Source organism: Sebastes umbrosus, chromosome 14 (genome assembly GCF_015220745.1).
Source record: "Sebastes umbrosus isolate fSebUmb1 chromosome 14, fSebUmb1.pri, whole genome shotgun sequence".
NCBI lineage: Eukaryota > Metazoa > Chordata > Actinopteri > Perciformes > Sebastidae > Sebastes > Sebastes umbrosus.
Window position 1 is genome coordinate 32111931 of NC_051282.1, and position 12396 is coordinate 32124326.

At 42.1% G+C, this 12396-nt stretch overlaps 3 protein-coding genes across 5 annotated transcripts in view; 2 read left to right on the forward strand and 1 right to left on the reverse strand.

Annotated features, from left to right (window-relative positions):
- The window catches only part of scn4ab (sodium channel, voltage-gated, type IV, alpha, b), a 33205-nt gene extending 31704 nt beyond the window's left edge, over positions 1-1501 (reverse strand). The window contains exon 1 of the mRNA XM_037791190.1: positions 1376-1501. The gene's annotated coding sequence lies outside the window, so the exon portion shown is untranslated. The remainder of the gene's footprint in view (positions 1-1375) is intronic.
- A 119-nt stretch (positions 1502-1620) lies between these two features.
- myl4 (myosin, light chain 4, alkali; atrial, embryonic) lies at positions 1621-5313 on the forward strand. Of its 2 annotated transcripts, none has more exons than XM_037791196.1 (9): positions 1621-3178; positions 3285-3399; positions 4103-4130; positions 4235-4384; positions 4516-4589; positions 4687-4786; positions 4890-4967; positions 5072-5108; positions 5200-5313. In XM_037791196.1, exons 2-8 carry the CDS (start codon positions 3301-3303, stop codon positions 5098-5100), a joined length of 558 nt encoding a protein of 185 aa, XP_037647124.1. In that variant the 5' UTR covers positions 1621-3178; positions 3285-3300; the 3' UTR covers positions 5101-5108; positions 5200-5313. The 2 variants fall into 2 exon arrangements, with proteins under 2 accessions (XP_037647124.1, XP_037647122.1); XM_037791194.1 differs by having other exon boundaries at positions 1621-2262; positions 3093-3178; positions 5072-5313.
- A 680-nt stretch (positions 5314-5993) lies between these two features.
- syngr1a (synaptogyrin 1a) lies at positions 5994-11994 on the forward strand. 2 transcript variants are annotated; one of them, XR_005209752.1, is made up of 5 exons: positions 5994-6313; positions 7625-7862; positions 8127-8272; positions 10841-11422; positions 11530-11665. XR_005209752.1 is itself a non-coding variant. In XM_037791160.1 (4 exons), the coding sequence occupies exons 1-4, from the start codon at positions 6212-6214 to the stop codon at positions 11653-11655; spliced, it is 612 nt and encodes a 203-aa protein (XP_037647088.1). In that variant the 5' UTR covers positions 5996-6211; the 3' UTR covers positions 11656-11994. The 2 variants fall into 2 exon arrangements, 1 of the variants encoding a protein (XP_037647088.1); XM_037791160.1 differs by lacking the exon at positions 10841-11422 and having other exon boundaries at positions 5996-6313; positions 11530-11994.
- The last annotated feature ends 402 nt before the right edge of the window (positions 11995-12396 follow it).

Sequence of the window (12396 nt, forward strand, 5' to 3'; positions counted from 1 at the left end):
TAATAAAAACGGAACAACATAATAGAGTTGCCCTTTAGCCTTCCAGTGTGACCCGGTTCAGTTAGCGGTTAGCCTGACCACGACTCACACAGAGCTAAATTAGACTGCAGCAGTTGTTGGTGTCAGCAGTTGTTAATATCTGATCCCTGATCAGCTTGTTCAACAGTCAGTCAGCTGGCCTATAAATACTGAGGCTGCTGGCTTGTCTTAAACTCTGACCCCAACACCAGAGACTACAGTCCAACAGACCAGCTCTCATTGAGCTGGATGGAAAAGGTCACGAGGTCAAGGAAGGATGTGAAGGAGAAGACCGACTGGCCTTATATATACTGTATAGATATACCACTAGGCTAAGTTATTATGATGCGACAGGCAGGGTTGACGTATTTCTGTAGTCCAACAGGAAGTGATCATCTCCCTGGGTGACAGCCAATGGGATCGTTCCATTGGGTTTTGGATTATTGCAGAAAATAAGCTAAACGTTTATGATACTGACACGTTTTGTTCATCAAGATAATCTCCACTAAGGAAGCTAACGTTAGGCTACAAACGAATTACACTACGGTCACATGACTTCAGGCGGACTAGTGATCGATGTGATGACGTTTAGACGTTAGCAACCGCCTTTCATATCAGGACATTCTGACATGTATTTTCAAAATTAAAGCCCTTTAAAAATGTCATATATGATGCTAACTTCTTCTTTTAAGGCCCGAAACTATAATACATAACTAATTACATAATGAAATGCTTAAATAAATAAATAACCCTGACCGGTCCCCACAGCAACAAACTGCTCCTCACTGTGTGATGATGACGCAGAGTTAAATCAGTTAGAGAGAGTATCAGTTTAACAGCAGCACAGCAGGTGGACTACACACACACACACACACACACACACACACATACACACTAACACACTAACACACATACACGATGCGTTCAGGTTCATTCAGGTGCGTTCAGGTACAACACAGGAAAGGAAAGTCTAACAGTGTCTTGAATGATGCATTCAAATGATTTGTGATTCAAATTTCATTGTTTTGTTAAAACTTAATTTCAGTTAATTCTGGTTCTTGTAGATCTAGACCCGGATCCAGTTTACACCCGAATCCAGTTTAGACCCGGATCCAGTTTAGACCCGGATCCTGTTTAGACCTTGATCTGAACTCCTGATGAAGAAATGTAGGAGAGCTAAACCAGAACCACAACTCTTAATCTCAGCACACACTAACACACAGTCCTTCATATGAACACGGGCTTCATTATATACGTCAATACTTAACACACACTAACACACACACAAACACTAACACACTAGCACACACACAAATACACAATCAGTTGCGGTAAACAGATGATGGTTCAGTCTTACCTGCTTCTGTTGTTTATTCCAAAATAATTCTAGTAAACAATCAGAGTATCCACAACGTGTCTGTCTGTCTGTCTTGTCTATCTGTCTGTCTGTCTATCTGTCTCTCTCTCTCTCTCTCTCTAAATGTCTGGTGTCTTCTGGCCTCGCCTTGCTTCGCCTTGACTGAAACCTGAGAGGTCAGGTAGTGTGTCATCACACACACACACACATACGTGAAGTCACATGTTTATTAGTTCCCATCAGGCCTTTTCAAATAATTTGTTAATTATAGAAATACATTATTTAAAATGAACTATTTCAAGTCCAAGTTTAGACATACAAAACAGACTTTAATTTATTTATTTATTAAAATGGTTAATTTGCTTTTTCTTTTAAATTTAACCTTTTGAGGTTGACATGTTTTAGTCAGACAACAGAAGAGTTTAAATAAGGGATAATACCAGACAAGATGTGTGATGTCAGGGCTGAGAAACAGTTAATAAAAGTTAATTTAATCACCTTTCAGCCAATCGCATTGGCTCATTGTCAGTAGCCATGGTAACAGTCCTCTGAGTTCGGAGGAAAAACATCAAGAAGTAAAAGTAAAAGTGATGCCCCAAAGATGATTTAATTCACATTAAATCATATTATTCAACATGATAATTCATTATTTTGATAATTATTAATTACTTTTGATAGCCATTTTTAAGCTACTGCACCAACATCATTTGGTGCCCTGTTATTATTAATATATATGGATAATGTATTACTATTGGTTTTGTTTATATTAATCATTTTCTTTAATATTTGTTATCAACCAGCTCCTGCATGCGTGTCCCCAACACATTGGTGCCCCATGTGAGGCATGGTATTGTCGACGTGGTCAACGCCAATTTTTTATTCCACTTGTAAGCTAACCAAAAGTGTTTACATTCTACACCACTAGCCTGCCTGAGCAGTAGACATCCAGCTGTACTTATAAACAAGTGCATTGTGGTGAGAATTGATTTATTCAGATTCAACTAAATCAATCTGAGAGATTTGGATTATTGATAACACTTTAAGTCTCCATAGTGTTATTCTAAGTACTTGCTATTGCTGCTTGCCATTCAAGTTAAACTACTACTGTGGGACTTGCAAGAAGTTTGGTTCAGCATTTGAATACCAGGTATTCAATGCAATCTCCTCAAGCTGTCACAATTAGCTGTTAATTCAAGTGCTCTTTTAATTAAGACACAGCATGGTGCCGGCCATGTGCAACATAGAGAACTTCTACCTGGCTGTTACTGCCGTGCATTCCAGTCCGAGTTAAAAGACCCTGAGGTAGAGACACAGTGTGCTACCAGCCCTGTGATATTATTAAGTTATGTACCTACCTGTTACTGTCACGTGTTCCAGTCTGAGTAATATAGAGCATATACAGTATATATATATATGTATATATATATATACACACAGTCAGTAATAATAAAAAATGAAAATAAAAACTAAAAATCTCTTATTGCCTCCAAATGAATCAGTTGAGCATGTTTGATGGAGCTGATGTTCTTACTTGTGTCAGTGGTTGTACCCGCATGGTCCAATACACTCACTGTTGGATAAAAGCGTTGGCTAAATAAATGTCATGTAATATAAAATAAAAGTTGATGTGTTTTCTATTTAAGGGGGAGTTGGTGTGTTTTCTATTTAAGGTGGTCTCAGTAGATGTGTTCAGTAGAGGATTGTGGTCTATTCTCAGTTTGTCTCTCTGCAGTAGAAACCCTGAGAGGATCGTTCTCTGACCTTAAATGGACCTGATGGACCTGATGGACTCTCAGTGTGACGGTATTTAAACCGTCTCACAGAGGAATCTCCTCTGTTTCCACCCCTCCGTCCTCCTCCCATCACCTTCTACCATCTGATTCTTTACTTTCTTTCTATCCTGTTTCAGTGTTCATCTGTCCATCATGGCCCCCAAGAAACCAGAACTAAAGAAGGAAGCGGTGAAGACGTCTCCAGAACCAGAAACGGCTAAAGAACTGGACTTCGACCCACACAGCGTGAAGGTCTGTCTGCCTGTTTGATCTCCATGTATTGATTAGGTCTGTCAAAGTCAACACTAATTTCTTTAACGCAACTTTTTAGGTTGTAGCGGCTCAGTTTTAAAGCTAGAGTGAAGATACTGGTATCATATGAAACTACAGAACCTGGTGATCCATTGGTACCAACCATGTCATACTAGCTTGTCATGAAGGAGGTTAAATAACGCTCCAAACTCGCTAAAAATGTTGGCGAGGAAAAACGGTCATGGGCATTTTCAAAAGTTTGCCATGTTCTGATTTGTGTTGTTAATTGATTTACAATAATAAATATATACACATATTTGCATAAAGCAGCATATTTGTCCACTCCCATGTTGATAAGAGGATTAAATACTAGGGATGCACCAATACCATTTTTTTCAGACCGAGTACAAGTACTTACATTTGGGTACTCTCCGATACCGAGTACCGATACGAGTACTTCTCTGTGTCTAAAGACCCTCATTAACAGCCAGCTGGAGGGTGTGAGCGACACACGGCAGGCTGGGGAGTCCCGCATACGAGGCGGTGTGCAAATGGACCAAAATAAGATCTGAAGTGTAGTAGAAGTACCTGGAAGTACGAACAGAAATATCAACATCTGGAGCTCATTCATGAATAATTACTACACATTCATCTATGTATTCATTCGCTGATTCCAGATCAGCAGCCTCTGTTTCTTTTTCAGATTGAGTTCAGCGCTGATCAGATTGAAGGTGAATATATAAATATATATATGTAAATATAAATATGGTTTTAATTTAATCAGATGAGTTGTTTAATATGTTGTTTTTAATTACTAATTATAATCTGAACACAGAGTTTAAAGAAGCCTTCCAGCTGTTTGACAGGACTTCAGAGAATCAGATGAAGATCTCGTTGTGTCAGTGTGGAGACGTGATGAGAGCGCTCGGACAAAACCCGACCAACGCCGAGGTTCTGAGAGTGCTGGGACGACCTAAACCTGACGGTACACACACAACATCATTATATATACTGGATATATATGTATATATAGATATATATATCTATATATACATATATATTGATAATCAGTCAGACGTTATGCATCAGCGTGTGTTTCCTCTTCTCCTTGAACAGACATGGACAGTAAACTGGTGGACTTTGAGACCTTCCTGCCGATGCTGCAACATGTGGCTCAGTCCAAAGACAAAGTAGGACGAAGGGTTTTCACCTCTCAGAGGTCAGAGGTCAGAGGTCACTCTGCAGGTCACTTTGCTGATCTCTGTCTCTGTCTGTCTGTGTTAACAGGGGACGTACGAGGACTTTGTTGAAGGTCTCCGAGTGTTTGATAAAGAAGGAAACGGGACGGTGATGGGTGCCGAGCTGAGACACGTTCTGGTCACTCTGGGTATGATGCTCATTGATTCTGATCACACAGAACGCAGATACTACGTCTATATGAATGAATCAACAGCATCTATATACTCAGACTGAATGTTGTGTGTTACCAGGGGAGAGGATGGCCGAGGCCGAGGTGGACCAGCTGTTAGCTGGACAGGAAGATGCTGATGGATGTATTCACTATGAAGGTATATATATATATATATATATATATATATATACAGTATGAGATATAATACAACACTAACAGACTAATAGAAACACTGACTGATGGAAACTTGATGTCTTTCAGCTTTTGTGAAGCACATCATGGCCGGCTGAAGCATCATGTGAGTGTGTTCATCAGTGAGTTTAGTTTAGAGGAGCGATCACATGAGTGGAGTCCTAACAGACGTCCGTCCGTCCGTCCGTCTGTTTCAGGTTGGAGTCTCTGAGCTGGAAGAAGTTCTTCATCTCTTCTTCTTCTCTTTATTCTTCTTCTTCCATTTTGTTTTGTTTGCTCTAAACACTTCGATGCTTCAATAAAACTTCTAAACACGTGTTTTTACTCTCCAGCGTTTCACTGAAGACGGCTTGTGACTGATTTAGAGGCTCTGTCAGTTAGCTAGTTAACGGTTCCACATGCAGTTAGTAGGTGTACATATGTACTATGTAAGAACTAGTTTGTGTTTAATGAAGTGATAAATATGTACTTAGTAAACATTTACGTTAGCATGAGGCTAAGTTAGCATGAGGCTATCAGTTTGAGCTAATGAACAGCTGGACTCGTTAACATGTGTTCAGATAAAACGTGTAAAAGAGATGAGATCTGTCATCCTGACTGCAGCCTCTCAGGGAGTGAAGCCCCGCCTCCTTCACTGTGATTGGACGACTCTGACTCCGAAAGGGTTAATAGAAGGATGTGATTGGTGGAGCTTGTTGGAGGCGGTCCACAGCCTGTGAGACTCAGCTCAGGGTGATAAAGTGTAAAGTGGGATGAGGAGGATTAGAGCAGATTACAGTTCTAACAGCAGAGAAGAAGAAGAAGAGAGCGCCGAGACCAGTACAGACACAGACTAGAACCAGGACTCACTGGACCCAACTGGACCCAACTGGACTAACTAGACTAACTGGACCCAACTGGACCCAACTGGACCCAACTGGACTAACTAGACTAACTGGACCCAACTGGACCCAACTGGACCCAACTGGACTAACTAGACTAACTGGACCCAACTGGACCCAACTGGACCCAATTGGACTCACTGGACTAACTGGACTCACTGGACTAACTGGACTCACTGGACTAACTGGACTCACTGGACTGGGACCAATTTGTCTGAGTAGAATCCAACTGGACTGAACTGGGAGGTGGAGGGTTAAAGTGGACTGAGCCAGGGCTGAACTGGTCCTTACTGGTCTGAGCTGGTCCGTGGAACAGGAAGTGGTCTGGATGGACGGTTTCCAGGCGTACGGGGCGGGGAAGGCGGGCGGAGAGTTCGACCCCCTGACCTTCATCAGACAGCCTCAGACCGTGGTGAGGATCGTCTGCTGGGTGAGTCTGATGATGTCATGATGATGTCACAGTAACAACGTTTCAGATTGATGTAAACAAAAGAAGAAACACCTGTGAGGTCACACCTGGAAATATATCTCAATATACCTCACATCAAACAGGAAACAGTCGGTTGGGTCATGTCTGTCAGTTTGTTCTGTTTATGCAAGTTATTTCAGTATAGTGCATGTGTGTGCACGTGCGTGTGCATGTGTTTCAGTCATGAGATTGGTGTTAACATTCCTGAGGTTCAACACAAGACTCCTCAAACAAAACCTCACTGTTTCACACTGCTGCTGCTCTGATTGGACGGTTTACGGAGGAGAGAGTGGGCTCTGATTGGACGGTTTACGGAGGAGAGAGTGGGCTCTGATTGGACGGTTTATGGAGGAGAGAGTGGGCTCTGATTGGACGGTTTACGGAGGAGAGAGTGGGCTGTGATTGGACGGTTTACGGAGGAGAGAGTGGGCTCTGATTGGACGGTTTATGGAGGAGAGAGTGGGCTCTGATTGGACGGTTTACGGAGGAGAGAGTGGGCTCTGATTGGACGGTTTACGGAGGAGAGAGTGGGCTGTGATTGGACGGTTTACGGAGGAGAGAGTGGGCTCTGATTGGACGGTTTATGGAGGAGAGAGTGGGCTCTGATTGGACGGTTTACGGAGGAGAGAGTGGGCCGTGATTGGACGGTTTACGGAGGAGAGAGTGGGCTCTGATTGGACGGTATACGGTGGAGAGAGTGGGCCGTGATTGGACGGTATACGGAGGAGAGAATGGGCTCTGATTGGACGGTTTACAGAGGAGAGAGTGGGCTCTGATTGATCGGTTTACGGAGGAGAGAGTGGGCCGTGATTGGATGGTATACGGAGGAGAGAGCGGGCCGTGATTGGATGGTATACGGAGGAGAGAGCGGGCCGTGATTGGACAGTATACGGAGGAGAGAGTGGGCTCTGATTGATCGGTTTACGGAGGAGAGAGTGGGCCGTGATTGGATGGTATACGGAGGAGAGAGCGGGCCGTGATTGGACAGTATACGGAGGAGAGAGTGGGCCGTGATTGGATGGTATACGGAGGAGAGAGCGGGCCGTGATTGGACGGTATACGAAGGAGAGAGTGGGCTCTGATTGGACGGTTTACAGAGGAGAGAGTGGGATCCGATTAGAAGGTTTTGTTCTGAGTGAATCAAAATGTTTTCATGTAGAAAAACTCTGAATTAAAGCTTTATACTCCTCCCTGTTAGCATCTAGCCTCTTCCAATGAGAATGAATGTGTCTGTTAGCATTGAGCTAGCTGCTGTCTCCTGTCTGCTTTCAGCTCTTCTCCATCGTGATCCTCGGCTGCGTCGCTAATGAGGGTTACGTTAACCGCCCCGAAGAGGTGGAGGAGTCCTGCATCTTCAACCGCAACCAGCACGCCTGCAACTACGCCGTCGCCATGGGAACGCTGTGCTTCCTCTGCAGCACCGGTTTCCTGGCGCTGGACGTTTACTTCCCTCAGATCACCGGCGTGAAGGACAGGAAGAAGGCCGTCATGGCCGACATCGCGGTGTCAGGTGAGACTCCGCCTCTTCTGTATTCTGTGATCTTCACCTGTTGGTGTGATTAATAACCTGTGATGTAACCTGTGATCTCTGCAGATCTCCGGTTCACCTGTTGGTATGATTAATAACCTGTGATGTAACCTGTGATCTCTGCAGATCTCCGGTTCACCTGTTGGTATGATTAATAACCTGTGATGTAACCTGTGATCTCTGCAGATCTCCGGTTCACCTGTTGGTATGATTAATAACCTGTGATGTAACCTGTGATCCGTGCAGGTTTCTGGTGTGTGGTCTGGTTCGTGGGGTTTTGTTTCCTGGCCAACCAGTGGCAGGTTTCTGAAGAGGAAGACAACCCTCTGAATGAAGGCGCAGACGCTGCCAGAGCCACCATCGTCTTCTCCTTCTTCTCCGTCTTCACCTGGGTACGTACCTGGAATACATCACCTGACACCGGTACTACAACATCTTCTCGTTATCTGGCTTCACTAACCCGAATAAACAAGATCACGCTTAGTCAGACCGAGGCATGCTAACAAACATGTGGTGGGATTCAAAGAATACAACTTGAGTCGTCACTTCGAGACAAAACATGCGGAAAAATACAGAAACTACCTGAAGATGAGAAGGTGAGGACAGCCGAGGGGTCGTTAGCTAAGCTCTAAAAGCAGCCAGCAAAGACTGTTACAAAACTGCCTGCAACGACAGATGGAAGTGTAAATGTTAAGTTAAATGTTAACGCATCAGTAGACGAGATCGGAGCAAATAGGATTAAACAAAGTTATTTTTATAAAACGGTCACTATATCGTGACAGTAGTGCATGAAACAGGTAACCTGAAATAAAATCATGTTCCTCTGGTGTCCTCCGGTGCTCCTAACGGCATCTACAAGATTTCACAGACCGGAGGAAAACAAGCAGTAAGAGCTGATCTGAGGTCTGCTGTCCAGCTGCCGTCTCTGAGAGCCGGCTGTCAATCACTCTGAGCTCCGACTAAAAGGTCAAACTAGGCAGCGCTGATCAAATATGAATCAATATTCTGTAACGTTAATGTCTATTTCTCTCCTCAGATGTTCTCAGAATCATCTTATAGTGCAAGTTCGAAAAAATGTCCAAAAAAAAGTTTTTAAAAAAATATCGAAAAGAATATGTCTGAACATTTTTCGAAAAGTCAGAAAATGTGCCCGAAAAAAGTCTGAAAAAATTATATCCAGAAAATATTTTTTTTTTTTTTTCAAAAAAAGTAAAAAACAGAGTAAAAAAAAGTAACAAAAAACTGTCCGAAAAATGTCTAAAAAAGTCAGAAAAAAAAGGTGAATAATATCTGGAAAATATCCCAATTTGTTTTCAAGAGAGTCTAAAAAAGTAAACGAAAACAGTCTGAAAAATTTCCGAAAATAAAACAAAAAATGTCCAATAATGTGTCCGAAACATGCTTGAAAATGTCTGAAAAAAAAAAAAATTGGAAAAAATGTCCCAAAAAAGGATGAAAAATGTTTTTGACAAATGTTCAAAAAATGTGCTAAAAAAAGTTGGAAAATCTGCTAAAATTGTCTGAAAGAAGTCCGTTCTTGTCCCACAGTGACAGATGTTCTCAGAATCATCTTGTAGTCCACGGTTTAGCTGTAAAATGAGAAAGTTTGTGACGCCGCCGTCATTGTAAAATCTGGTGAAGGAACGCCAAGTTCTGGTCACATGACCGGAGCTCAGCCAATAGGAACGCTCTCTCTCTCTGAAATGACCTGTGATTGGTCAAAGTCTCCCGTCCCTAAGCTAGATGTTCTAAAGCCTGAAAACAGAGCCATGAGGAGGAGCAGAAGTCTAGTTCTCTCTCAGAACACTTGAATTACAATATGCTGAAAGGTTATTATGGGATGTTTTGCCCAATGATGCCAAAAATATACTGCCTACTGCAGCTTTAAGTTTTGTTAATGGAAACGTTACTAACCAAAACAGTCAGTCCTGCACGGTTCAAAGACTCATGAATATTATACTGAATATGATGTCATCTTCTTAATAATCTGCTGGTTGGAGTGACTTTCAGTTTAATGAATGCTGAAAAATAAGTACACAGTATGTTTTCTATAAGTTAATCTATTTATAAAATAGAGTTTGTTTGGCCCCCGGCAACGATCTGGGTTTATCATGTGCCCCCCCCACCCCCTCTAAGCGGTCCTACAATGCTGGTTATGAACTCTGTAAATCAACCCAGAGGTTCTCAGTCTGGATACAAGCACAATCACAATCATGGACACGTCTACTGTCAGCAGAGCGGCACGTTTTACAAACTATAATATTAAACAAATACCAAGAAATTAAACACATAATTTAATAGACTAATAGAAACAGCTGAAGCTGCCAGATGCAGGAAGAACAGCTGGATGTGTGAACCCTGAAGGGTTAAACTTGAAGTTACCTCGCTGACCCAGAACAGCTGAAAACATCTGCCTCTGCTGCCACCTGGTGGTCCAACACTAACATCACACTGTAGGACAAAGTATTCACAGTGTGTAGTCCTGCTGTAGTAGTAGTAGAAATACTAGCAATAATAATAATAATAACTATAATTATAAGAATTATAAAAAAATAGCAATAAAAATACTAACAATAATAATAAAAAATGTATTATTAATAATAATAGTAATTATTATTATTATAATAATAGCAATAGAAATACTAACAATAATAATAGTAATAATAATAACTATAATAATTATTAAAATAGCAATACAAAAAAAAATTATCATACTAATACTAATATTAATGTCTGTCAAACGAACCTTTAATAACAGAAAACAGACGTGTAACAAACATGATGCTGTTTTCTTCTCCCTGTTTTTGTGTGTGTGTGTGTGTGCATGTTGTCACGTGTGTTTCTCTTTGTGCATGTTATTCTGCTGTGGTATGTTGTGTGTGTGTGTGTGTGTGTGTGTGTGTGCACGTGACCTGTTGTGTGTGTGCACGTGACCCGTGTGTGTGTGTGTGTGTGTGTAGGGAGGTCTCACTCTGCTGTCGTCGGAGCGTCTCAAGAGAGTCTCGTTTGAAGAAGAATACAACAAACTGTTCAGCCCGCCACTCGCCTGAAACACACACACACACACACACACACACACACACACATCTAACGACACCTCTCTCCTTCAGCCTCCTTCTCCTTCCTGTTTCCTCATCAACTCAGTCTGGACTCTGATTGGCTGCTCTAAAGTGCCTGTCATCCAAAGTGCCTTCTGTTTCCATGACAACAGAGTGATGTAGTTTTGTGTCTGAGATGATTTATAAACGTCATGTGAAGTGTGTTATTATTATTATTAGTATTAATTATATTATTATAATTATTATTATTGTTGTTATTGTTATTACAGTGATGCCATGTTGTGTAAGATGATGTCATCATATATTCTGATTAATGACGATGATGTAATGATCTGTGATGAAAGATGAAGATAAATGAGTGGTACACAAAGAGTTAATGGACTCTGCGCTGATGTCTCTGATGTGGATCCAGACCTTCTGGATCAGTTTACCTGTTCTGCCTTTACCTGTTGATTCCAGTGAGGTGAACTCACCTGTCCACCTGTGAGTGTGTGTTCTGTGTTCTAGCTCGCTGTTTACTTGTGATCGTCCATCAGCGGAGTGGAACGGTGTTAATAAAGCTTTTCTCTTTGAATCCCGTGTGTCTGCAGGCGCTCCAGTGTCTGCTGGCCGTCCACAGGTTCAAACTGGGAGCTGATTCTGTCACCTTCAATCACGAGTACGTCGACCCCAACCAACAGGAAGCTCTGGAGGAGGCCCCGCCCACCGAGGAGTAGAGGGGGCGTGGCCTAAAAACATGATGGGCAGGTGTAGCAGTTTATATTTTATATTTATATTTATTTTTATTCATCGTGATGCGTTCAGGGACTCGTCCTCCACTCAGACTTCAGCAACATGGAGGTTTCATAGTGTGATGATGATGATGCTCCTCCAGGGGGCGTGTCCTCTCTGTCAGCAGCCAATCACAGCCCAGAGCTAAAGAGTGTGTATACTTGTTAAAGCCCCCCCCCCGGAACCCCTCCCTTCGGTGTATTTAGATATTTCTATTATATTTCATATTTATTTGAGACATTTGCTGATTAAGTTGATCAGCTTCACTGTTTGACAATTTCTTTGACAAAGAACTTAATTTTGTGTTCAAAATAAAAACATTTTTAAAAAGAAGGTTGTCGGTACAGATCACTAACGGTGATTTTTATTAGGGCCGTTTCTGGTACAGATCACTAACGGTGATTTTTATTAGGGCCGTTTCTGGTACAGATCACTAACGGTGATTTTTATTAGGGCCGTTTCTGGTACAGATCACTAACGGTGATTTTTTTTAGGGCCGTTTCCGGTAAAGACCACTAACGGTGATTTTTACCACGGCCGTTTCTGGTAAAGATCACTAACGGTGATTTTTACCGGGCCGTTTCTGGTAAAGATCACTAACGGTGATTTTTACCGGGCCGTTTCTGGTAAAGATCACTAACGGTGATTTTTACTAGGGCCGTTTCTGGTACAGATCACTACCGGTG

Bases quoted from the DNA above. Each gene is read 5' to 3' on its own strand.
- myl4 (XM_037791196.1), top strand. From the start codon at position 3,301: ATGGCCCCCAAGAAACCAGAACTAAAGAAGGAAGCGGTGAAGACGTCT. The intron at 4,131-4,234 runs GTGAATATATAA...ATCTGAACACAG, and splicing joins CAGCGCTGATCAGATTGAAG to AGTTTAAAGAAGCCTTCCAG. The intron at 4,787-4,889 runs GTATGATGCTCA...GTGTGTTACCAG, and splicing joins ACACGTTCTGGTCACTCTGG to GGGAGAGGATGGCCGAGGCC.
- syngr1a (XM_037791160.1), top strand. From the start codon at position 6,212: ATGGACGGTTTCCAGGCGTACGGGGCGGGGAAGGCGGGCGGAGAGTTC. The intron at 6,314-7,624 runs GTGAGTCTGATG...GTCTGCTTTCAG, and splicing joins TGGTGAGGATCGTCTGCTGG to CTCTTCTCCATCGTGATCCT. The intron at 8,273-11,529 runs GTACGTACCTGG...GTGTGTCTGCAG, and splicing joins TCTTCTCCGTCTTCACCTGG to GCGCTCCAGTGTCTGCTGGC.